The sequence below is a fragment of the Corvus cornix genome, chromosome 1 (genome assembly GCF_000738735.6).
Source record: "Corvus cornix cornix isolate S_Up_H32 chromosome 1, ASM73873v5, whole genome shotgun sequence".
NCBI classification, from domain to species: domain Eukaryota; kingdom Metazoa; phylum Chordata; class Aves; order Passeriformes; family Corvidae; genus Corvus; species Corvus cornix.
The window spans coordinates 44,535,619-44,561,509 of NC_046332.1; the positions used below are offsets into that span (position 1 = coordinate 44,535,619).

The 25,891-nt window shown below is 37.8% G+C and overlaps 1 protein-coding gene across 9 annotated transcripts in view; it reads left to right on the forward strand.

The window, feature by feature from the left end:
• The window catches only part of ZMYM2 (zinc finger MYM-type containing 2), an 87,230-nt gene extending 61,553 nt beyond the window's left edge, over nt 1-25,677 (forward strand). For 7 of the 9 annotated variants that reach the window (XM_039564827.1, XM_039564840.1, XM_039564849.1 and 4 more), the window contains 13 exons: nt 4,074-4,239; nt 5,083-5,117; nt 6,898-7,027; nt 7,193-7,311; nt 8,163-8,334; nt 9,854-9,961; nt 11,918-12,012; nt 12,977-13,145; nt 14,058-14,209; nt 18,204-18,318; nt 19,505-19,756; nt 20,118-20,238; nt 22,837-25,677. In XM_039564827.1, the coding sequence (XP_039420761.1) occupies nt 4,074-4,239; nt 5,083-5,117; nt 6,898-7,027; nt 7,193-7,311; nt 8,163-8,334; nt 9,854-9,961; nt 11,918-12,012; nt 12,977-13,145; nt 14,058-14,209; nt 18,204-18,318; nt 19,505-19,756; nt 20,118-20,238; nt 22,837-23,029 (1,827 nt within the window). In that variant the 3' untranslated portion in view covers nt 23,030-25,677. The remainder of the gene's footprint in view (nt 1-4,073; nt 4,240-5,082; nt 5,118-6,897; nt 7,028-7,192; nt 7,312-8,162; nt 8,335-9,853; nt 9,962-11,917; nt 12,013-12,976; nt 13,146-14,057; nt 14,210-18,203; nt 18,319-19,504; nt 19,757-20,117; nt 20,239-22,836) is intronic. The other 2 variants (XM_039564852.1, XM_039564870.1) reach the window with 1 other exon arrangement.
• Nucleotides 25,678-25,891: the final 214 nt, after the last annotated feature.

Genomic DNA, 25,891 nt, shown 5'->3' on the forward strand with positions numbered 1-25,891 from the left:
GAATAGTTACATATGTATGAGCTTTGTCTCATTTATGCAATGTTCAGTGTTACTTTGGAGTTTCAATGAATGTATACATTAAGAGAAATAAGTAGTAATAACCTAGCAATGTTTTAACATCATCATTGTGTTCATTAAACAAGTGTTTGTCTCCATCTTCTTTGTCTACTTTTTTTTATGGACACATCTTTCTCATGTAGTGTTATCTGAAAAACATTGTAACCTTTTAAAATAATCAAGTATTATGGGAGCACTTCCCTGAATGCCAAAATTCGCTTCTCAGAAAGTCGAAAGAAGTTAGCAATGGTAGAAGCAGCAACTTATCTAGAAGTATTGAAAGTTCATTAGACTTACTTAGATAAGAGTCCTTTAAATCTTAATATGAGGCAGTGGAATGTAAAAGAACAGTTTTAGTCCTGATTGTCTGTTGGGCAACCGCTGCAGTTGGTGCCAAGTTCTGAGGAAATTTCTGCTCCAAGGGGTCCATGCACCTCTGAGACAAGAGGCAAGATTTTGGGTGTCTTGAGGTTAGCTCCCTGAGTTTTTAGTGCTCCTCCTGTAAACTTGCATGCAGCGGTTTGAATGTTAATCCAGAAAATGCCTGGGAAATGTCAGTATAAATCTTCTAGTAGCCTGATGTTTGATGAGAGTTTGAATCATTTGATGTTATATTAGAGCACTGAAATTACCTTGAAAAAGAGTATACAGTTCTGAGAACAGCACAGAAATCTGTTTCTTTAAATATACATTGAGAAACATTGATGACAGTACTACAGCTGAAGTGCACCCAGGTCATTTGAGGCTACAGTGGAGAATTGATTAGACTCGGCATGTGCAGTGATGACTCTCTATTCAGTGGCGGTCAGGTGTCTTCAGCAAAGACTAAGGAGGAGGTGGGGAACTACAGTCTGGCAAAGAAAAATTATCATGGCTGGTGAGCTCAGCAATAATTGCCAGCAGTGGTAAAATTTGAAAGTGCAGCCAGCATTAATCAAAATGGTAAAGACAGCAAGACTTGTGGAATTTCTCTTGGCGGAATTCAGCCGTTCTCTAGTTAGCCATCTCAGCCTCCAGTAAGTACTCTTTCCAGAACAGTTGGTCTCCTTTCTCTTATAATCACTCGCTTTCTGGGAACAACCTTTGTTTCCTATTTACTGTAGTTGAAACTGGAATAGACAGCTAAGATTGAGTCAAGTTAATAGCAGTCCAAAGCCATTGGAAAACATAAGGAACAGGTGATGGAAGGATTAAAAATGTAAACAAAAGCCCCACATATGAAAATTTTGTTCTTTAACCCAAATTTGGGGCAAACATTAGTGATTTATACTAATCGCCGTGCCCATTTGAACATGTTGAAGTAATGGGAAAAGAAATGTACCAAAAAGTAGTGCTGAGTGGCAAAGGACTTCTGTGCAGTGCAAGCACAGCAAGCAGAGATGGGCTTTCTGGAACACAGAGACAAGCAGACTTGAAGGCAGATATTTTGTAGATTCAATTAACATTTAGTGCCAGTATCCCAGGAAGACAAATGAAAAGAGGAAGGAGGGTGGGAGGGAAGGAAAGGAAGGAAGGATCATGTCACAAAAATCATTAATTCATTTTCACTTTCAATAAATTTGATGGTCAGGGAAGTGGGTGAGTAAGAAGGTAGCAGGAAATTTCAGTGCATGGAAGGGTATATAACATTGACTCTAAGCATCATTATGGAAATAGTAGAATTAAAGTGTAGCAAATGTAGAGGTGAGAAGTGAAGCGTCACTATAGAAGAATCTCAGGCTTCCTGAGGAATAGTAATTTCCATGTGGAAGCAAACCAATTTTTTTTTTTCACCTAAATAACTTAGTAGAAGCCCAGCAAAGACAATAATATACTTATTCAAGAGCCTAAATGTAAAAGCAAACCAGGGGAGGGAGAGAACAGTTGCAGGAATCAGAGAATCACAGAATAGTTGGGTTGGAAGGGATCTTAAAAGGCTGCCTAATCCCAACACCTCTGCAATGAGCAGGGACATCTTCAGTGAAATCAGGTTCCTTGGAGTCCCATCCAACCTCACCTTAAAAGTTTCCCTATCTATAACCTCTCTGGGCAACATGTTCCAGTGTTTCACCCTCATTCTAAAAAAACTTCTTTCTTCTATCTAATCTGTGTTGACCCTCCAATTTAAAACCATTTCTCCTTGTCCTATCACAACAGGCCCTGCTGTAGGAAGGCTGTAGTTGCTGGATTTGACAAGATTTGACCCCTTTTTCTTTCTTTGAAGGAGAGAAAAATGAGCAGAAAGTGGTGCTTTGATAGTCAAGCAGCGTGCAGCAGGTCAGAATAGATGGGCTTTTCTGTACGTGAGTCAGCTGTCGTTCTTAATCAGTGTTAGGTGGGTTTGAGATTTAAATTTAGATTGAATTATACTTCTTTTTTTCTACTGGTATTTCAGTCTTTTGGTGGCTTTGGAAGTTGCATTTGCCTTAAAGGTGTGAATTCACAGCTTTCCTGAACTGATTAAATCTAGACTATTTTGGCAACACTCTACATTTTATCTTCTTCCTTTCCAAGAATACAACTTACTTGCTCTTTTGTCCCACTGAGATGATCTGCAAAAGGAACTGTGGATCAGCATCAGTGGAAAGTCCAAGTGACAAGTATAACAAAAATTGGGGATAAAGCGGTGCTGTAAGGTCTCTGACCTTGTGTGCCTTACAGGTACATAAGTGCTGCTGCTACCTGCACAGAAAAGAGGGAGGAGAATTACCTGCTCTTCCAGGGCCACCTGGTGCTTAGTGTGAGGTGATCTTGAAGCTGCAGCTTTAATTGCTCCCAATTTAAAGCTGGTTATACTGTTAGAGACAAGTCTCTCTATGTATCATCTTTAAATACTTGAAAATTACAACTGAGAGTTTCTCACACTGCCAGAGGATGGCACACTGTTCAAATACAGAGAAGGAACTAAACATTGAATTATTTTTAAAATTTGAACTAATTGGCCTGTTCATACTTTTCTGGAGTCACAAAAACTACAGTTGGACTTTGTTTTGTTTTTTGTTGTTTTTTAAGCCATCAGAGCCTTGTGCATAACTGCAATGTTGTGTATGGTTTTATGTATTAATGTTTTATGTTGCATATATTATAACTTCCCTCTTTCTCTCCTGGCTGTATTATTAGCTGCCTTACTTTGGATTCCTGAGCATCTTTAAAGCTTTCAATTTTTTAAGGTCTGCTTTAGGATGGAGGTTGCAAACAATACCGAGGCAAGCTGTAGTGCAAACCATTATTTGCTTACTTAAAGATGTGAAATTGAGGCTACTACTGTTCAGATAATAATTTACAGCATGGAAGATAAAATGCAGTAGAATCTATTTTGGAGAAAAACAATGTCTGTCTTAGTGATGCCTCATGAAAATAATATGCAAGCTGATGAAAGATATATTACTTAAACATTAGAGTTTCAAGTTACATGCTAACTAAATTTTGGGGAGTCCTCTTTTTTTGAGAGGAATTGATGTTTATAAGTCATAGAGAAACTTGGATGAACTAAAGAATTGGAATCTAAAATTGGTGCCAAACTACTAAAATAACAGAAATATAACAAATATTTACGATGATTGATACCTAGAGAAGTGATTCTTTTGGTGACTTTTTAAACTTTTTAAAACTTTTGATTTTTTTTTTAAACAAAACCTGCCAGATTTTGGAAGGAGAAAAAACAACTTGTATTTACCCTCGGTTCAATAAAATCATTAAAGAGTCTGTCACTTTCTGCTCTTGTTTTGCAGAAGGCTTCAATCAAATTAATTAAAATTGATGCACAAAATTCTTTTTTTGATGACTGTTTAGAAATGAGGTGGTTGTTTTTTTTTTTTACATAGTGACAAATTAATAGAACAAAGCAGATTTATTCTGGGTGCTAACCCCCAGCAAACAATTGGAGAAAAGGTAGCTTAACTATTGTACATGAGTGAGGCTTAACTGTGGAGTGGTACTTAATCCTCAGTACTCTTAAAAATGTAGCCTTTTAAAATGTAAAAATAATTTTTTCCCAAGGCCTATTTAAAAATGTGCAACTCTTCCTTTGCATTAAGGCTGTACGATGTGACTGTTGTAAGTCTCAAGGAGCCCTCAAAGAGAAGGTGCAGTGGCGCGGCGAGATGAAACATTTCTGCGATCAGCACTGCTTGCTCCGCTTCTACTGTCAGCAGAACGAACCCAATCTGGCCACCCAGAAAGGACCCGAGAACCTGCACTATGGTATGTGCTGTTTTTGGGCTGAGAAGTGTCAAAGCAGATGCTTCATTTAAAGGAAAAATTGAAAGCTGCATGGATTATTTATTTGTCATAATAAACTGCATTAGAGATTATCCTTTTCTGTGTTATCATCAGAGGCAGCATTGAGCTGTTCTGCGTTAAGTGTAATTTTAGTGCTGTATCATCATGGGAACAGAAGATGTTTTCCTCTTTCACTGTCCTCCAGTTTGTCATTACTTGCTCTGTGGAAACACTTCTCAAAATGCCTTTTGGTCACAGAGAACAGATAAATGGACTAGGAATTTAAAAAAATAAATACATTAAAGGGAATTAAAGGAAATAAGTGAAATGGAAATGGAATGAGAATAGAATGAAAGTATCTAGATAAGAGGAATACATTGCTTTTTTTTCCTTTCTGTTGGCAATAGGTACTGTGTAAATTTGCTGATGGGCACTGAATACGTGTTTGTGTGGTTTAAATGGCACGTCAGGCAAAGTTCAAATAAACCAGCTTTTAAATTAATGCAATTATGGCAACTCAGCTTCTTTGTATAGCCTTTTTATACCTGAACATTTTGGTGTTTACTTTTCTGAAAGAGGCTGTATTCACATCTGGCTAGAGCATTGATTTAGCATTTGCCTTTGTGTAAGGCTCAATACCGGAGTAGGAAGATGTCCATGAAGGAAAAGTTTTGTGTGCGCTTCTCACCTGCAGTATGATACTAATGAGTTCTCTTGATTTAATCTTACATTGGTGACAGGTGTTATCTTGAGTTGCTTACTGAAATTTGCTTTGATTTTGAAAAAGGGAAAAAAAATTCTAAAAGTGTTTCCTTGTACTTTTAGATCAGGGCTGTCAAACCCCCCGGACAAAAATAACAGTAAGTACATATATTTAACACACTCACATATCTAGCTCTATCTCTCTCTCTCTTTCTCTATATATATACCAAACATAATTAGATGTACTTAGAATGTGACATCCCATTGAATTAGAGGGATGCCATTAAAAACCAAAAATTACTGTCTTTGAATGATCCTAAGCTAAATTTATGAAGCTGTTTAGTCTTTTTCACATGTAGTTGAAATAAAAATTTCAAATATTCATACTTACTTTTCAGTGTCTTCTGGGAAACTAAATCATCAGCCATGTGTTCTACATCTGCTGTGCATATAAATGTTGCTTAAAAGTTAATCAGCAAACCATGTGTCTTATTCACGTTTCAACCTACTACATGTTTAGTCTGATTAGGTGTATTTATTGAGTATAGAAAGGGAAGAGAATTTCACTGTCCAGTTGGAATATTAAGGTGGTAGCTCAGCTTTAAAAAGCTGAAAATAAGTCTTGAGGTCTTAAATTTTATCCTTCCCAAGAGTAGAATTCTCTAGGTGCTCAAGGTGTGATTGACTTTGCTGTAGAGTAGGGAAGCATAACCTTTTGCAGGATTGCTGTCTGGAAGGGTGAGGATCATCAGTGGAGCCTTCATTCTGAATTTCAGTTTTTCTCAGCATGTCAAAAATACCACTATTAATATTGTTTCCAGTTAGCTTAGTGTATTTTGATTCAAACTTAGTTTTGATTTGATTTGTTTGTTGCATGGAAGGTCTCAGAGACTTGCCTTTTAAATGCAAATAGGCATTAAATATAAATCTTAGATTTAAGTGGAAATTTTTTGGTGACAATATAAATGTATTTATGAAAAACACAGAAAATAAAATTTGGTAGGTAACTAGAAACATCAGACAAGCTAAGCTGTCATGTTAAAAACTTTTAGTATTTTGTGTTTCATGATGTTAATTCAATCCATAAATTTTTAAAGATTGTGTCAAAGCTATGTGTGATAAGGTATTCTTTAATATATTTTAGAGAGTGTACACCTGGTAGAGCATATTGGTGTTCTTGGGACTGGGCTTTCTTTCTGTATCTCAAAGGACATACGGGGCTAGTCTTCCTACATATGACCAAATAAAACCAAGAGTTTGTTTCTTAAAAACGGTTCTAAAACAGTTACTAGGGTACAAAAACCATGTCTGGAGCAAGAGGGTTTTTTACTTCTTGACTGTAAGGACTCAGTTTGAACATTATGGGGTGTTCCCAGGTATTCGTTGTCACTGTTGTAGAGACAGCAGGGGGAGCTCGAAGTTCATACTTTAGGTACTAATTAAGTGTTTAGAGAATTTTTATTCAGAAATATGTAAAAAAAAAAGTGATCTTTCAACTATGGCATAATTCAAGAAGGTTAGGTCTTGAGCCTAAAGTTTGTTAATGCTGCTCATAACGAACTCTTTTTACAGCTGAAATTACTTTGTGTATTACAAAATTGCTTAAGTGGCACTTTCACTTAAACAAGAATGTACATTTAGAGTACCTTCAATTAAAAAAAAAAAAAGAGAGAGAGAAAAAAAAAGGAAAAGAGCCAGAAGTGCTAGCCCTGAGTAAAGTACAATTCCTGTTATGATCCTGGCAGTGGCAGCTCAATACTAGGAATGTGGAATAGCTTGCAATTACAGAATAGTAGTTGGTGCTGTTGTGTTGTGCTTCTGTAAGCTTCCTCTTCAGTATCTCATTTATGGAAAGTATCAGCTGATACATTAAGTCAAGAACTTTGTGTTGGAATCAGTGTGGTGCAGCATCACCTTCTCTTATTTGCTTGTCTGCAGGGCTCAGCTCCACCACCTTCTCCAACACCTAACAGAGAAATGAAGAACAAGGCAGTTCTTTGCAAGCCTTTGACAATGACGAAAGCCACATACTGTAAACCTCATATGCAGACAAAATCTTGTCAGACAGGTAACTCCTGAACTGTGCTAGAACTAATTTCTTCATTGCAGCTTTTTCTTAACTGTTACTGTCTTTTAACATATTTCAAATATTCTGATTTTCTTTTTCACTAAATGACAGGTGTAAAACATATTTAAATACCTGGCAGTATTGCCTTTTTCCTTTTTCTTTTAGTAGAAGATGAGTGGAAAAAAGAGTATGTCCCAGTGCCTATTCCTGTACCAGTCTACATTCCGGTGCCTATGAACATGTATAGTCAAAATGTTCCTGTTCCTACCACAGTCCCAGTTCCTGTAAGTGAGACTTCATTTTAAAATTGGCATCCCTTCACATGCATGTGTGGGACCACCTTGTGTTGCTGGCTGTTCTCCTTCTGGTCCCTCTAAAGGATTACAGGATGCTGCAGCGCTAATTACTGAAAAAGCATTAGAATCTGACAGTGTCACTTAATTCCCTGATTGTTCTTTAGGACCTGTCTGCCTGCTTCCAGTGTGAAAATCTTGTGCTGCTGAACTTTCTAGGAACAGTTCTGAGTGATACTTCTGTGTTTGCTGAAAATGCTAAATAAGCCTTTAACAGCAAGATTTGTTCTGGTAATAAGGAGCTGAAAAGTTTGTGTTGGGGAAGGATGGCAGAGTGGGATAAACAGTAGGAAAAAGGCAAAGGAAAAAATCCCAAAACCTGAACCTTGTGGCAGCAAAAGAAAATAACCCTTAAGTTTAATTTGTTATCACTTACGTACTTAAGTTTGTCCAAATGGTGAAAAAACCCCCTGATTTCCTAAAATTCCATGTTTCACAAACAAGCTACTAAAACAAGATGCTGGTTTGTCCAAACTGTTAGTCTGAGGTTATAATCAGACAGGTTGGAAGTTTCCTTACACCATTCTTTCTTTGACCAGCTATATTTTGTCTTTTTTTTCCCCCTATGTCCTTTCCTGCTTTCCCTTCTGTTCTTAGCTCCTTCATATTGAGTTTTTAACCTGTCAGCATTTTTTGTTAGCTCACACTGGAGTGATTTGTTTCTAATCTGTATCAACTCTGTCTTTCAGACGTGGAGCATAGATCTTTTTTTGTTTGTTTGTTGGTTGGTTTGTTGTGGCATTTTTTCTTTTCTAATTATCTCTGCCTCCCTGTCTGCACAGGTGCCAGTTCCAGTTTTTTTGCCCACTACTCTGGATAGCACTGAGAAAATCCTTGCAGCAATAGAAGAGCTGAGGGGAAAAGTGCCCTCAGATCCTCTGGAAGCTGAACTACTGAACTTGTCAGGGGTGGTACCTGAACATGCTGGAAAAGCTGACACTTCCGATGTGGCCAGTGAGTTTCCTGATGAGTTTTTTGACTATTTGGAGTGCTGGGGGACATGTGTGAAAAGGAGGATTTGGTTTGTTTTTTAATTCTAGGGAAAGTTCTAGTACAACAGTGCTGTCATTGAGGTCTTATATTAAGTTGCATTGTGCTTTATAACCTCAGATGGCAATTAAGTACCTCACAGCCACTTGCTTAATCCCCTCACACCTGGTGGAGAAGAGACTTGGGAAAAAAAGTAAACCTTGTGAGTCAAGACCAGTTTAATAATTGAAACAAAATAAAATATAATACTACTAATACTAGTAAATACAAGTAAAAGAGGGGAGGGAGAGGAATAAAGCACAAGAAAACTAAGTGATGCACCATATAGGTGCTCACCACCCACTGACCCTTGCCCAGCCTGTTCCTGAACAGCAATTGCTGGTTCCCAGCCAGCTTCCCCCAGTTTATATATAAACTGAGCATGGCATTGTGTGGTGTGGGATACCCCTTTGGACACTTCAGCTCAACTCTTCTGGACATGCTCCCGCTCAGCTTCTTGTGCACCTGCTCTCTGGCAAAGTGTGGCAAACTGAAAAGCCTATGATTTAGAGTAAGCACTAGTGAGCACAGCCAACACATTATTCTCATAATAATTTATATCTGAAGATCAAAAAGTCCCACATACTTTGTAGTTATAGTTTCTCAGTGCCCATGTCTCTTTGCTCTTCTTCCCTGGCTCCGCCTGCCCAAATCTTCAAGTCTCTTCTGTATCTTTCCAGGAAAATTTGCCTTCACTCAGGTGTAATTTGGAAGGTATTTTCCAAGCTCTTTCAACAGATTTCTGCAAGGTTGTTGACAAATTACATGAATTTACACTTTGTGCCTGGTATACAGGAGGCCAGTGGAGCTGCAGTCCCAGGAGGCTTACTGTATTCCAATCTATTGCCATTCTCCTACTAAAACTGCACATTTCTGCTAGCACTGCAAGGTTGTCATTTTCAGTTCCTTGCTCTCTTTTGTGAAGTACAGCTAGCTAAAGGAGCAGATGTATGGGATCAGAGCTTGCTCGCTTGCAGAAGACTGAATGTGGAGAAATCAGTGTTTGCCAGAAGTTGGAGAGAGGTCAAGCTTTGTTTCTCCCTGCCTGCATGCCTTATTTGAGAAACAGATCCTACAAAAGCAGACTTGAAAGTCTGTTCTGTTGTGACAGGATCAGGTAGGAAAATAGATAGTCAGGTTTGTCAAGCTTTTTTGAGTTTTGGGATTGGTTGATATGATCCAGCTTCACCAGTATTTGATTTTCTATATATGTGCTTTGCTGACTCACCTTAATGGAGAGTAACGATGGGCTAGTAAGTATCTTTTATGTTTGAAGGAAATCAGATGGGAGAAGTAAATCTGAGATCCCAAGAACAAGAAAATGTAGTGAGCAGAACAATCAGTTTTATAACAACTCAGCTTATAAAGTTATAAGTCTGCACCATTTGGCTAACCCATGTGTTGGTTATAATAATGAGTTTTTTTCCTTTTTATTTTTAAACAGGTGGGATAGTTGAGTCAAATCTACTAAACTCAGAAACAGAGTCACGGACAAGCTTGCCTGATGTTCCATATGAGCCAGACCTTGATATTGAAATAGACTTTCCAAGAGGTAATTCTTCTGTGATGTTAGTAAATACTATGACTCTGTGGATAGCCATTGAACCTTGTTTAATCATTCTTTCAGAGGAGCTTTACTTGATTGCAGGATCCACTTGACTGACTGTTAGGTAAAACTTTGCCATGCCTTTGTAAGATGGGGGACTTCTGAATTAGTTCTTCCATCTTTCTAAATACAGTATTTGAAACACTGCAAAGAAAAGGAGAAGTTAACCTTTCACAAAGAACTTGACTGCATCATTTGGGTTGAACATGGATTTAGGAAAGTTATTTTGAAGGCTCAAGGACTTGGATAGCATATGAAGAATGAATGCATTCTTCAATCACCAGGTATTTTCATGGTTTAGAGAACAAATTACTAAAGGGTCAATTTCCCACTCAGGTTTGTTAGAAAATTGCAAGTTGGCATGCTGCACACCACTTGTGTTTTACCTTTTAATATCTTGTTAATGTCCCTATCTGCATTTGAAACAGTAGCATAATTTGAATTAGGAAAAAAATCACAACTTTGAGACCTTTCTTGAAAGAAACTCTTGATGCTATATAGTACAATTTCTACCACTCTACAGAATGCAGGGAGCAGTGTCTGTTTCCTTACACCATACCCTAGTCAATCCAAGATCCAAGAAAGCTTCTGCCTGTAGTTACTGCCCCTCTTGACATAGCTTCTCTTGGACACACGACTCTCTTACCTTGCCTGGGTAGGTTCTGTAGGAGCTGACAGGCTCCTTTTGTGCTGTGTTGTAGATAGCTGCAGTAGATGCCCAGAGTGGGTTTCTCAGTTTGCTTTATGCCTAATTTAAAGAGAAAGCCTGCAGGTTAGTCTGACCTTAGTCTTGGGAAGTTTACTAGTCAGATGCATACTAGGTTTTTAACCCACTTTATAAGTGAGGCTGGGTACATGAGGAAGAAAAACCATAGAAGAAAAGAAATAAGCAAGTTGGAGTAGTAAGTAGCAGCAGTCTGTTAGAAAGAAGCATTGATTACACTGAAGTGCTTCTGAGATAAGATTCTTTGTGGTATCAGGAGAAGTGCTGCTTTTGAGTCTGGGGCAGAGTTCTGAAATCTCTGTGTGTAAGTGCTATTTCATCTGCACCAGTTGGAAAGCTGTCCTGAGAAATAAGGTGGTGAAATCAGATTATCAGAAGAACATTCAATTTTGAGTGAAAACATTGTTTGATGGCTAAACGAGGGTTGAACCATCTTCAATAAAGTAAACAAAAGTGGGACTTGAAACATTAAATCCATTCACGTGTTGTCTCATTCCTCAGTATTGCCTGAAATAGAGTCCTCAATCCTACCCCTGAAATGTTAAAAAAAGAATATTTGGACGTACTGCCATACATCTGCTTACCAAACTTAACTGTAATATCCATCATGAGCTAGACCTCTACCACTTGTATAAATATAGACTAAAACCAGTTTCTTTGAAGGAGCTTGCCTTCTGATTCTTAATGTTTTAAACCAAGGGTAATGTGCTACATGAAATAACAAAACATGAGTAGAAATAATCTAAATACATGAACAGAACTGCATGTACTAAGTTAACGTGTATTTTGTCCAGTCATAGCTGCTCGTTCTCACTGTACCTTAAAATTCTTGATACCAAAGACAGCCTGGGCAGAAAACATTATGTAAGAGTCTACAGTAAGAGATGCTGCCGTAGCTACTTAAGATAATAGTTGAAATGTTGAGTGTTGTGTCCTCTAACACTTACTTAGAAATAAACTATTTGACAGCTTTGTCTTACAGTTTGGCAGCTTTGTCTTACTTTGAATATAAGAATAGGTTTGTTTCCTCGTACCAAAATCCAGTCTTTAGTTGTGTTTATATGTGTGCCTTTGTGGATGCCTTATGTTAAGGCACACCGATATAGTTAATTTGTTTTTATCAAAGCAGTGTTATTTAAAAGACATTTAGAAATAAGTTTCTGTTAATGTATTTTCAGCAACTGAGGAGCTTGATACAGAAAATGAGTTTTTGTTACCTCCTGTTTTTGGTGAAGAATATGAGGAACAGCCAAGGCCTCGGTCCAAAAAGAAGGTAATTTTTTCATGCTATTAAAAAATATCAAGAATAACACAAAATTTATGTAGGAAAAATATTTGTGGATTTTTTTTAGTTCTCCTACTGATTTACAGCGTGTTACTGTCTACTCATACCTGATATCCTATCTTTATGACATAAAACGATACATTTCAAATAATAAAATTATTTCAGTGGTTTGTCTGTTGCAGATAACTGTTGGATTTGATAGGAGTGTGATTTGTAAATTATGATCCTATTTTTGCTTCACAGTGACAGAATTGTTGATGGAATGTGGCACTGCGTATATACCTACTGTACTCTTAGCAATGCTTTTCTACCTTCTACTTTGAACAAAGATGTCTTGGTTTAATTTGATAGTAAGATGGAAAAACATTACCATGGTTTATAATGGGAGCCATAGCATTTCATTTATAAAAGAGTTTAAAAAATTTATTTGCTTGTATTTTTCCCAGATTTTATTTTTAGTCAGTCTTAGTTTAGACATTGCATAGCAATTAGCCACAGTCTTTTATTTAGAAGGACACTACCAAGAAATAGTTTCCTATGCCTGGCACAAAGCTGAAGTGGTTTTGTTCCAATAACTGAGCAGATACTGCAGCTTTAAAAAAACCAGTCAGCTTCTAGTAAAGCTTTCTAATAATAAATGTGTCCTTCTAGTATCAAATCTGGAGTCTAAGCTTTCACTATTATCCACTGGACATTTTCCACATATCCACTGCTGGGCCTGCTTTAATCTGGGACCAGTGCTGGCCCTCCCACTGGTGGGTTCTTTTGAGCCTACGAGTGGAGCCTGTGACACAGACTTGTAGCATCTTTTGTTCCCTGCACATTAACACGATGAAATTGTGTGAATGCCCTGAGGTTCAGTGTGCCTTTTGGCCTGCAGCTGGCTGTGCTAGGTTCTGTGTCCCTGCTGGTGGGGCTGCTGGCAGCGTTAACCTCTGTGTTCCGACGGCAGGGCGTGAAGAGGAAGGCCGTGTCGGAGTACCAGTCGCACGATGACAGCTCTGAAAACTCCGAGTGCAGCTTTCCCTTCAAATACGCCTACGGGGTAAATGCATGGAAGCACTGGGTAAAGTCTCGGTATTTAGATGAAGAGCTTCCGGAATTAGAGGAACTGAAATCAAGTAAGTATTTCCAAAAGTCTCACATCCAGATTCCTGCGTGCAAGGGAAAATTGCCATACGTGTGTGATTCTCAGCTGGAATTTTTGATAGAATTTTTCTCATGTCCCTAATGTTCCCACCATGACTGATACTATTTTACCACAGAGTTGACAAAGTCTTTTTTTTCTAGTTTTCCCTATTTGGTTCAAAATGCTGGGTCTCACACTTCTCATGAAAGCTAGGACAGCACCTTCTTGGCTATTCTGATTTTCTGTGATCATTCTGGTTTTTTTGTTTGCATCCTGTTTTTCCTCATATTCTAACTTAACCTCAGAGTTCACACCATTTCTGGGCTTCTAAATGGCAAGGGAGGGACATCCTCCTACTCTTTATCCTGTAAGGAGATCTTCATCTGAGACTGGCATTACCTGGCTGTGGAGCTCTGGCACAAGGTGGCCTTCGATGCCCTGGAGCCGTGCTGCTCTGTCTGCAGCTCTCCTCTCTGTATACATTTGTACTGTGAGGGAAAAGGGGAATTGCTGCTACTCCTGCTGTTCTTCAGCTGCCACAAGCATCTCAGCACCCTTGTGTTATGCTCTTGGATCTTTGGAAACTGCTGTTTCCCCTGAAGGTGCCCCTCTGCACCACTGGCTTCACTTCAGCATCTTGGGCTGCTTCTGTGTCATACTGAGCTGTGCATGACAGTACATTTGTTAGCAGGTATTAACTGCATTTGGTTAACAAGAATTTACTGTGGGAGCCTTGATTGTTTTAATACAGACCTAACATTTTAACTGCTTAGTACATTTTAGTCTCATGCATTGGTTAATGGAGAGGACATCAAGCCAGTTTTCCAGTCAAAAAATACCCCATCCCACCTTCACTGTGTGACAATTCTGTTGTATAATGTAGCATTTCTTCTCTATTTTACAGTAAAGTCTGTGAAATTAAAGGAAGATCTATTATCACATACTTCAGCTGAGTTAAACTATGGGTTGACACATTTTGTCAATGAAATTCGAAGGCCTAATGGAGAGAACTATGCACCTGACAGCATCTATTATCTGTGTCTTGGAATTCAGGAGGTTAGTAGAGGCTGTAGAGATGGGAATGGAGCTGCTGATTTGACTGTAACCCATTTCAGTAGAAGAGTAGAGATAACATGGATTTGCTGGCTAGGAGCTACTCTTAATATATGGCTGTGATCAGGCTGCTGTGTAATCACATTGTAGAAAGCTGTCTGTGTAGGAAATGAGTTTGCAGACCCATCCTGGAAACTCAAACACAAATTGGTACATTGTAATTATTTTAAGCTTCTTGCTGGGTTAAAGCAAGTAATTAACCTAGTCAAAAATTACATAGTCTTTTCAAATGCTGTGCTTCATTTTGTTTGCTAAAGATGTCCAATGTAAGAACAGAATGAAACAAGGCATGCTCTCTAAGCATTTTACTAATTCAGTTACTTAGCATATAGAGGAAACAACCTAAATTAAGTGTCTTTTGGGGAGGGTCTAATTTACTGAGTATTGCAGACTGTGGACAGGCAGGATAGAGTGCAGGAAACTCTGCTATGTTGACTGTCTCACACAGAACAAGGTAGGAAGGAGTCAGGTTAGATGTATGTGAAGGCAGTAACCTATCACTAGATAATAAGAGAATCTGTTTCACAGCTTATCTTTTAAACAGGGAGGGCTGTCTTAATTTTTTCTACGTAAGGCAAAACATAGATAAAATAAGCAGTGTTCAGAGCTGAGAGCACAGAAAAATTCATTCACGTTAAAAGGCAATAAAAGATGTGTATGATGTGGAAAGCAAGCTGCTCACAGGGTTTGCAATCCTACTTAAACTGTTCCATACTTGAGGTGGAGGACTTGAATCAAGTAACAAATTTTTTAATTGAAATATTTTAAAAATAAATAGTAAAATAGGAATTTTCCTGTGTTGCAAGTGTGCAAAATTAGAGTTAGTTGCTACCTTTGCCTTATGGTTGAAATTTGAGAAGCAAACCTTGATTTTAGTCAATGGCTTTTTAGTCAATATTGCTACAAGGCGTTTCAAATTCAGCTAGCTTTCTGCTTCTGCACTTGCATGATACACTGTCTCTCTGTACCTTTCTGTTGAATTGAAAACACTCGTGTTAAGCAGATAAACAATACACAGAGTGAAGTATGTGTTTATAAAATGAAACTCAGATAACATTTTTTTTGTCTTTCTCTTTGTACCTTTGACGTTGTCTATTTTGTCAGTCATGAAAGCTAGTTATGTATAAAACGTCTTTTTTTCAGCTCTTCAGAACCATAATTTGTGTGGTAAACACAATTATCATGAGCCCTAATACACATACACAATGCTGGAACATTAGTGGAGCAACATGTGGTCATTTTACTGTGATTTTACTGCTTATACTTAGTGTCTAGTATTTAACTCAGGCGATGTTAACAGCCCTGATTTGTTGGCCAAATTGTGCCACTGCTGGTGAGACTGGTAGGAAGATGTGCCCTGTTCTGATGAGTTTGCATTTCACAAAGGCAGACAGCAAGTGAGGGACAGAAACATGAGCTGTGAAGGGCTGCAGCCATCATCTGTGTGCTCATGGTGAATATTTGGGGGTGTGTTACTACCCCTCTGAAGAAACATGCTTAAGCAAGCTAGTGGTACACTAAATGCAATGTAGTTGTCACAATGAACAAAAAAACTCCATTGCCTTCTAGAATTTGCTTTGTCCTTTCCATCTGACAACCCCGATGTGGGTACCCTGAAAGAGAATAAATTGTCTAGTACTGCATAAAAGGTATTGGCTTTGTTGAACTTGGAAAGGGCTCAGAGGAGATTAAATGGTGCCGTTTAAGGATATAGTTGGGCCAAAGATCATTAATATTTTGCTAACTTAGAGTAAGTTTGTCTTCAAAAGAAGAGAATGTAGAAGCCATAGGCTAGTAAAAAAGTACTTTCCCCTTCCACCAGCATTACTGCACTCACTGTGGCTAAGTATGCACTCAGTTTGGAACTTTTCCTCATGGATATAACGTGGTTTGAGCCCAGGAGTCTTCAAAGTCCTAAGCTGGCTGTTTTCTTGGGTTTTTTTAAATTTTGTAAAATAATTTTTTCCTAAATGAGGCACTGTAAAATCTGTTCCAGGAAACTGGTCCCTGAGTCAGATGGTGCAGTTTCTCAGATCAGGTTCATTTGCAGCTGAAATTGTTCTGCTTTCAGACAGAAGTGGTTCAATAATGGTTTTGATAATTCTGAAGGAGTGATCCTGAAAAATATCACACTTAGAAGTAAAGGCTGCTGCATGGTCAGGCAGGCATCTGGTGGAGAGGGTTCATCTAGAGGAAGGTGTTAGCCTGCTGTGCTCCTTTGTTGCATCATGGCCTTCATTCTTTGTCCCTAATTGGGATTACTGGGATTTGGGGTTTGGTTTTTTTTTTCCTTGTTTTTTGTATGTCTGGTAATGGAGTTGTTTGGGCAAAATTTGGGCTGATAGAGTTTAGCAGATGTTTGTCTGAAGGTCAGACAAAATCACTGTGGGCAGCAATTCAGCCTGTTCTTCTCTGCTGTGGGATTCAGAGACATGTCCAGTTCCTTCCCGTGCGCTGCTGTTACGATAGAGCTCATCTCAGGTGGGAATGGCTTACGCTGATCCTGCCCCTGTAGGGTTTGTAGAGCAGCAGAGCACAGCGTTGTGGTTTGGGAATGAAGGTTTGCAGGTTTGGGGGATAGGTTGGAATCTGCCCTGCTACACAACATTGTCCTTCTGTAGACTCTGTGGTGGTGGTCCAAGGGGCTTCAGACTTCTACTGGGGATGCCAGGGTTTAGTCAACACTTACTGTGAACTGGGAAGACATATTTGTAGATGAGTTCTCACAGGCCTGCATGTGAATTGGTTTTGAACTGGTTTTCAGTCTTACTTCATTTTCACTGCCAGCATTCAGTGTGATTGTTTAATGCAAACTGGAGAAAAAGAAAAATACATGGAGAAAAAATGTGCCAGAGAACAGAGGGGCAAACACCATGAAGCTTTTAGTAAGCTGTATTATCTGGCTTAGAATTGCTTTATAAAGTCAAAACCAGTGTATGTAGAAACAAGCACATTTGGGGGAATATTGTGCTTTGAGGAATTAGTTAAATGTATCATATAAAATAGTTATCTGGATGAAAATGTAGTTGAAAACCTGTGGGAAGTGTACTCATCCATTTTTCCTTATTATATAATTAAGTGTAAAGATAAGGAAGCCAAGATACACTGAACCTTGATCACCTGTTATAAATGAGTGTTGTGTCTAATGTGATTTCAAGTATGGGTACAGAACTAGATGCCATTTCAAGAAGCAAATGCGTTTTTTGTCTGTCATTTTATTGTATTCACTAACAACAGGCATGTTCCTGCAAAGATAATGCTGAAGTGGAAAATTTAAGAAGCCAATCCTCCCTTTCTTAGAAATGTCTCCAGAGAGAATAATGCCAAACAGTAGTCCTCAGCCATTAATTCTTGGTAAAGGTTCAAAAGAATTTCTGTCTGTAAGGTCAAGAGGGGTAAGATAATTAGATTGCAGGATAGGCTGGCACCTTGCACCATCCTATCATCTTTCTTGCACTGCTATATATTACTACCACAAATATATGGGGGTTTTTTTTGCCTCCCACTTTTGTGTTGAAGATGCTTTTGTCACTGTCTGGAGTTCACATTTTAAGTGGTAGATCCTTGCTAAATGTGGGTTGGTTTTGGTTTTGGTTTTGGTTTTTTTTGAAGGCCTAGGCGGAGGAAAAGATAAATTGTTTGTGGTTTGGGGTTTTTTTAATGACTCCCCATTCACTGGTACAATGTTGCACACAGGAAATCTTAGAGAAGAATGTTAGTTGTAATAAAACTGTGATTCATATCCAGTTAGAAATTTACAGCATACAATTATATTGGAAGTAACTATTACCTGTTAGATATTGGAAAGTAGCGTAGCTTTACTTTTAGATACTGTTTTGCAGTACAATGCTTGCACAGTTATAAAAAAAAGAACCCTGTAGCACATGAGTTGTTCTAATCTGGAATTGTAAATACTGTGTCTCTCTCTTTTCTGTAGTATTTATATAGAAGTAATCGAAAAGACAACATATTTATTGATCCAATCTACCAGACATTTGAACAGGAATTAAATAAAATCCTTCGAAGTTGGCAACCAAGCATCCTTCCAGATGGTAATTTTCTTTTTGGTCATGTATGTTTTTCATGTCTTAAATAGTTATTATATATTATTATATATTTTATATATATATATAAAATATATATGTGTATATATTATAATATATATATAATATCTATATTATAATATATATTATATATTATTATTATATACTTAAATAGTATTCTTAAGGCATATATATATATCTATATGTTATGCATGGCAATAGTAGTTGATGAAGAATTACAGAGATGTCTTCTAAGATATAATTTAAAACTGTACCTCTTTTTCATTGTCTTGTTTCTGGGTAATCCATGCTACGAGAGTTGTTTTTGCCACTGACTGTTAAAATTGATTATCCATTTTTAGGAGAGAAAGTTTAAAATAAGCTCTTTGACCTGTACTTTTTACCTGAGCTGAACATACTTTTTTGCCCATCTTTTTTCCCAGATGGAAGCAGGCAGGCAGGCAGGCAGGCACTGGACTAACAAGTGATGTATTTTAGCATTTCTCAGCTGGATTAGGAGGACTCTTTGCTGGGAGTCTTCTGCTTAGAAGGATCATCAGTTCATGGAGAAAGCAAATTTTTCCCAGCAGACCAGTGTTGGTGCTGAACTGCAGAATCAACTGTTCTTTTATCTTTCTCACAATCCTCTCTTGAGTGAGGGCTTGTCCTTCCCAGATCCTTCGCTTTCTTTTCTCAATATTAGCTTCTCTCAGTACAGCCCAGAGAGCCTCTGTGTTGGGCCCTTCCTGTATCCTGCTATGGTCCAGGAGTGCTTTCCAAGTGAGAGATCCATTAGTAAAAAGAAAGAAGAAAATACTATGTTTGGAGGCCTTAACCTGAGCAGAATAAAATGAACTCAAAAATATGCTATTTATGACAGAATTAAGGTTACTCCCTTGAATATTCATTTCTATGAAATAGCACAGGAGACCTGCATGTCAGCAATGCTGTTGTAACTAAACAGAAATGTGTTTTCTGTGAAATTGCCTGTACTGATATTCCCACTGTCTCAGTGAGTGTCTGTGTCTTTAACAGGTGGGTTTGGGGAGTGTGGACATATAATTAAATAAGTTTATCAGAGGCTTCTGTCATGAGAATTTTGTTACATTTCACACTAAAAAAAAATTGATTTTTTTGCACCTTACAGTTCATGGGCTAATCCACTGTATTTTCTCTAATATTCTTTTTTTTCAAGGATCAATATTCTCTCGAGTTGAAGAAGATTACCTCTGGAGGATTAAACAGCTAGGATCGCATTCACCTGTTGCTCTTTTGAATACTCTGTTCTACTTTAACACTAAATATTTTGGCCTGAAAACAGTGGAACAGCACTTAAGACTTTCTTTTGGCACTGTTTTTAGACAGTGGAAGAAAAATCCTCTAACAATGGAAAGCAAAGCTTGTCTTCGATATCAAGTGTCTTCCCTGTGCAGAGCTGATAATGAAGGTACTATGGCCGTTCAAAATTAGTATTGTAGGAGCATCCACGTGGCACTGATGAGGGACATCTGGGCACCGGGCCAGGAGCCAGGGCTCTTCCTTTGCATAAAGTTTAGCTGCTCTCAGCTCCCAGATCTCTGATTGGAGCATGTGGTCCATGGGGACTGCAGGGTCTCGGCGTTAATTTGCGCCCACTGGTCTCCATGTGTGACTTTGCTGTGGCTGTGGGTGGCATTTCCAGTTTGCAGATTTGCACAGTTGTGGTGACCGCCTTGTGGTACTTGGTGGGCTACTTATGGGGAATTTTACTGAGAAATGTGAAATAACTTCAAGTTATAGCTTAGATTTTATTGATTTTCTTCTTAAAGATAAAATTGCTACTGGAAAAAGGAAACACGAAGATGATGTGCCAGTATTTGAACAAATTGAAAACACATCTGATCCAGCTAGATGCCCTGTGAAAATGTTTGAGTGCTATCTGTCTAAAAGGTAAGTATGATACAGGGTAATACAGACAGGGTTTAAAGTAAACCAGGTACAGAAAGGAACTATTTTGGTGCAACATGAAATGTGCTCAAGCAAAGGGAAGAGATCAAGATGTTCTGAAAAATACTGAAATGAAAGTATTGATGTCTCCAGTTCTGTGTCTGGACAAGATGTGCAGAAAGTATGGGAACAGTGAAGTACTTCAGTGTTAATTGTCAAGGGCTCCATCTGGAAATGACAATACAATTCAATTTTCTTACCTGGGAATACCAAGTATTTCTGCAGAGAATTGCCAGCAAGGGATCTGCTAGGTTTTGCTACTGAGGGTTTTGTTTGTGAGATCCCCATCTCTTCAGTAAGAATTGGATTAAGACAATGGATTTGCTTCATTCTAAGTTATCAGGCATCTGAAATGTAGATGCTTTGAGGTACCTAGTGTGGAAGCATGTTTAAAATATTGTAGTAGGAAAACTACTACTGGCAGTAACCCAAGTATTTAGAAATAGCTTGTTTCCTTCCAATCTCCCAGTTAATTGTGCAGGAAGGAAGCAGAAATTAGTACATTAAAACAAAAAGCTTAGGCAACTCTTAAAAAAAAAAAATTAGTAGCTAAGTGTTTTGGAAGCTTGAAAATGAGATTTCTTGGAAAGTATTTTTCCTTAATTGTAACAGCCATTCAAGTGACTGATTTTAGTGTAGATTTTATGTAACTCTAAGGGAAATGTGGAAAAGTGATACCAAAGAAATAAAATCACCTTGTATATACAACACAATAAATTAACTAGGAGACTCAATGTGTGTTAGGAAACAGCACTGTAGTCTTAAAGGTGAAGAATGAGCTCACACAGCATCAGCAGAAGTACTAGCATATGATGTTACAGAGAGAAACAAATGAAGAGTAGCTTGTGCTCTGTTAATGCAACCACCACCTGTTTTTCATAAACTTAGTTAATTCTGATTGTTGCAGGGGGATTTTGCTTTCACTCAATTCTTTCATGATTTGGAGAGGATTTGTCATTAAAAAGTTGAATTTTTGGACTGAGCTACACGGTTACTGGGGGAGAGACCACATAATTTTTTTTTTTCTTTAGTAGGAACATTTCAGCTTTAGGAAAAAGAGTGCTCTTAAACCCATTTGGAACATGATTTATGATGTGGTTTCAAGCCATGCTGTCTTGCAGACATTGGTCACCATTGTTAACTAAAGCAGCAGACTGCTTCTCTTGGTTCTGCTTCTAATTTTATTGAAATAATTTTAATGGAATTTTTAGCTCTGTAAAAAGTATTGTAAAATTTTAGGTAATGCCAGCTGTTTGAAATATACTTGGCAACCAGTGGACAGCTGCAGCTGAAATTTCAGGATGCTTTCATTCATAGATATGAAATGTTGTACTATTGTCTCATTATAGTCTCAAACTGCACAAGGGGGGCTTTAGGTTGGACATTGGGAGGAACTTCTGCACAGAAGGGGTGGTGGAGTCATCATCCCTGGAGGTGTTTAAGGGAAGACTGGATGTGGCACTCAGTGCCATGGTCTGGTTGACATGGCAGTGTTGGGCCACAGGTTGGAGTCGATGATCCCGGAGATCTTTCCCAACCTAATTGATTCTGTGATTCTATGATTGCTTGTTGCTATAAAGATAATGTTGTTTCAAGAAAGTAGGGAGGAGTTTAAAATATTTAAATTATTAGAATATCTTAAACAACCATATTTTACTTCTTATCCGACTCTTAATCTGATTTATGTGAGAGCAGAACAAGCCAGCAATCACCCCAGCAGGTGAAGAGCAGCACCTGAAATCTTATCAGCCAATTTGGGAAGGTGAGCTGGTAAAAATCCTTCTTTTTACTGAAGAAACATGACATAGAGTTGACTCCTGAAGTCTGCAGTATTTGTGAAGGATGGAGCTTGAGTGAGCACTTGCACATCCAGAATTGAAAATTCTTTTCTGATACTTGCCTAATGGATGGAATTTCCATTCCATTCCTAATGCTATGATTTCCTTAAAGAAGTCTTCTCTAGTGTCTTAGAGAATGTTTCTGAGCTGGATGACACTCCATAGTAGAGCGGGTAAGGAATTAAGGGATTAAGATTTATAACAACCAACCTTTTAAATAGTAGGAGGAGGGATTTTAGATGCTTACATTTCTGTGCATCTCAGAGCTACCATCCTTGACTTTTCAAGGGAACGCCAGGCTCTACATTCAGAGGTAGCTGTGTCAGCCAGTGGTTGTGTGAGCAATTACTGATGTCAGTGTTGGGCCTCTTTGCAAATCATGGAAGGTACTTTCTGGTTTAGCAAGTCCTGGATCTGCAGGTTATTGAAGAATGTGTTGTCTCTTGTGTGGTTGCTGAGTCCCAGGTATCTGGGACTCTGAGGATGTGGGACTGGCTGGGCTTGCGCCAGACCTGGCGCGGCTTCTTCTATCAACAATAGCACATTTCTCCACGTTATTCTTTTGGGGTTGGTTGGTTTTGGGGTTTTTTTGTAACTTGCCGAGGTACAGTTAAAGTTTTGTTTGTGCAAGATACTGGAACTGCTAACATACTGTTTTGTCCTGTGAGGCTGTGTTTCTAACCCCGTGTTTTCTTCCTTGTAGCCCACAGAATCTGAATCAAAGGACAGACATGTTCTATCTGCAGCCAGAGTGCTCCGTGTCCGCGGAGAGCCCCATCTGGTACACTGCCACTTCACTGGACCGCAACACTTTGGAAAATATGCTCGTACGGGTTCTTTTAGTAAAAGATATTTATGATAAAGACAATTATGAACTGGATGAAGACATAGATTAAAACAATCTTCCAAAAACCGTCAAGAAAACAAACAGCATTAGATATAGTCATGCTGCTAGACCTTTACTACGGAAAACATTTCAAGTTTACCCTTTGTTTTATGAGTTTTGTAGCAGTGTGTACCTTCACCCGGGTATTACCATGTAAATAGTTTGTGAGTGAAAGTCTCCATTATTCTGCGTAGTGGTTTTAGGATACATAACAAACACATTTCAGATTCTTTTTTAATTATTTATTTGGTTAGGTATGTTTGTAACTTTTTACATTGCAAAGTAGGAATGAGAATGTGCCATGTGTAATTCTTTTTCCCCTTGTAGTAAGATACATCCATGTTGCACAACTCTGCTGTTGGAAGCTCCCTTGGAGGAGGCTCTTTTAATGGCTTCTTAAGCCGGATGGTTGTGTTTGGGTAGCACTACTAAAGTTTAGAACTTGCTGTGTCTTTCAGAATTTTTAAATGACTTGTAAACTAATAGGTTTTTTTACTTTTTAGTTACTGAAGCCTTATAAGGTTATGTAGAGAGATTCCATCTTATGTACCAAAAATAGACAAAGGAGAATGCTGTCCATATTGGTGTACTGTAATGTGAATCTTTTCTGGTGAAAACATTTTTTTGTTGCCCTTATTAAAACCTTAGTGTCCTTTCGTTATTTGTGACTCTCTCTCAATTGCCCCCACAAATAAAATATATATGTAAAAATAAATGAATATAAGCTTAGAGCATGTGGTCATCAAGACATGTATTTTGTAAAAAAAAAACCCTAAAACCAAAAGCCCCTCAAAAAAAGAAAAAAAAAAGGAAAAAAAAGAAAAAGGAAAAAAAAGAGATGTCTGATGACAATGCTGTATAATCTTTTTTCATCTTTACTTTTCCAATCATAAATGCCAGTACCTCATATTAATGTAAATTTGTCCTTTGTAGCCTTATAGAAAGGGGTTGTATGCCATATTACATGAAGTAATATGGTATAGTAAATTTTTAACTTCTGTTTGTCCTTGCATTGCTGTATTTAAATACAGTCAATACTTGACTATGGGTGGGAAAATTCTTTTAACTAATGCCTCCATTCAAAAGCCATATGAGATGCGAAGTTGCAACAAGTCGAAAGATAATTTTTCTTGAAGAAAAATCCTTTCATTTGCTCTATATCCTTTCCTTGTGCTTACTTTACTAAGTAGTCTGATTTCAAGATACGTGTTTAAATGCTCAAGTTTTGTTATTTGCTCTTATTTAACTGATGCAAACAATATGGTGGTTCAAGCAATGGTTTTGCTATTGTACTGAAAAAATGTAGTAGAATATTCTACTATAAAGTACTCATAAGCTTAAGTCTCTCCTAAATGGCATTAATTATCTGCTGAGAAGAATCATCTACTAAAGGAGAAACTTTGTATATATATTACCACCTGAGGATTTATTTCTTGCAAGGGCTGCATGGCTTTTTCATTTTCCATAGCTTAAAAGAATGCACACAAGGATGCATCTTCCTATATAGATAAATAAAGCTTCAGTTGCTTTGTTTTGTTAAACAAGTTTATTTAAATTTCTGCAATTCTGGTGTGTCTGTGAGTATGTATTAATTTTAGATATACCACTATTTCAAATGGAGATGGAAATGTACATGTTTAATTTTTCATTTCTTTCTGGTGGTATTTCCTTTCCTGTGAAATCAAGAAATACAACACCGCACCAGTGAGTAGATCACCATCAGCTACAATGCACTTTTCCCTTTATGAGTGAATACGTAAGAACTTAGTTCATTAACACTTGTGTTTTTTTAAACAGCAGCCATAGAATATGCCCATGATACATAAAAGGGATGAAATCAGGAATTGTAGTAATTGTTTTGTTCTGGTCTCTCCAGCTTTTTTAACACCTGACTTGACCATAAGTTAAATTTACATGTGTGAATCATTACTAATTACCTGTGTAAAATGAAATTTGAAATATTTCATTTAAACATAACTTTAAGTGTTTTTATAAATAGCAGTAAAGATCACTTGCACCCCCCTCTCTATAGTTCAGACTTTGGGTACTTCAGCAGAGGCATCAATTGCTCCCTGATTACAAGAGTGTTTAATCACAAACACACTTTTGTGAAACTGCAAACCTTTAATGTGAAGCTGAAAGTTAAGTATATGTGTTGGGTGTTTTGTCTTAAGCAAGAGTTTTAAATTCTTGTTCTCAAAATCAGATTAAAGCTATTTCTTAAATAGTAAGGTCAGACTTTAGTATGGCGTGTGGAACAATATATAGGCATTTTCAGCATCAGGAGGAAATAATTAATGCTTCCTAAATTTTATCAGAAACCACATTATTGTCATAAATCCTTCCATTTTCTACCCAAGATTCGTCTGCCATCAGTAAAAATATCCAAGTTGGGGTTTGAAATAGGCATTTTTATATATAGATCCATGTTGGAAATACAAAGATGGTTGTCAAGAAAATAACTTTTATTCCAGAAGATGGAGCTATTCCATCATCAGCAATAATGTTTTTCAAGTCATTCATGTGTTCAGATTGAACATTGTAAACTGCAGAGATATTGCAGTCAAGTCTGCATCATGGTTTGATGTATGCATTTTATTCCTAAATTTGAATGATGATGCAAAATGCAATAAAATACCTTAGTTCTGAAAAAATAAAGACATGCAATTTTATAATAATTAGGAGTTCAGGGCAAATCCTTTTTTTTTTTCTTCGTCAGAACTGTCGGCAGCTGGGCTAGAACAAGGTTGGTGTCAAGGCATTACATGTGCACTGCTGTGCAGGACAAAATATGATGCCCTGTTCTACACAGGCACACAGCTTTCAGGTGGTGATGTGTGTAAGAAACCTGCCCTCACTTTCCTCCTTAAGA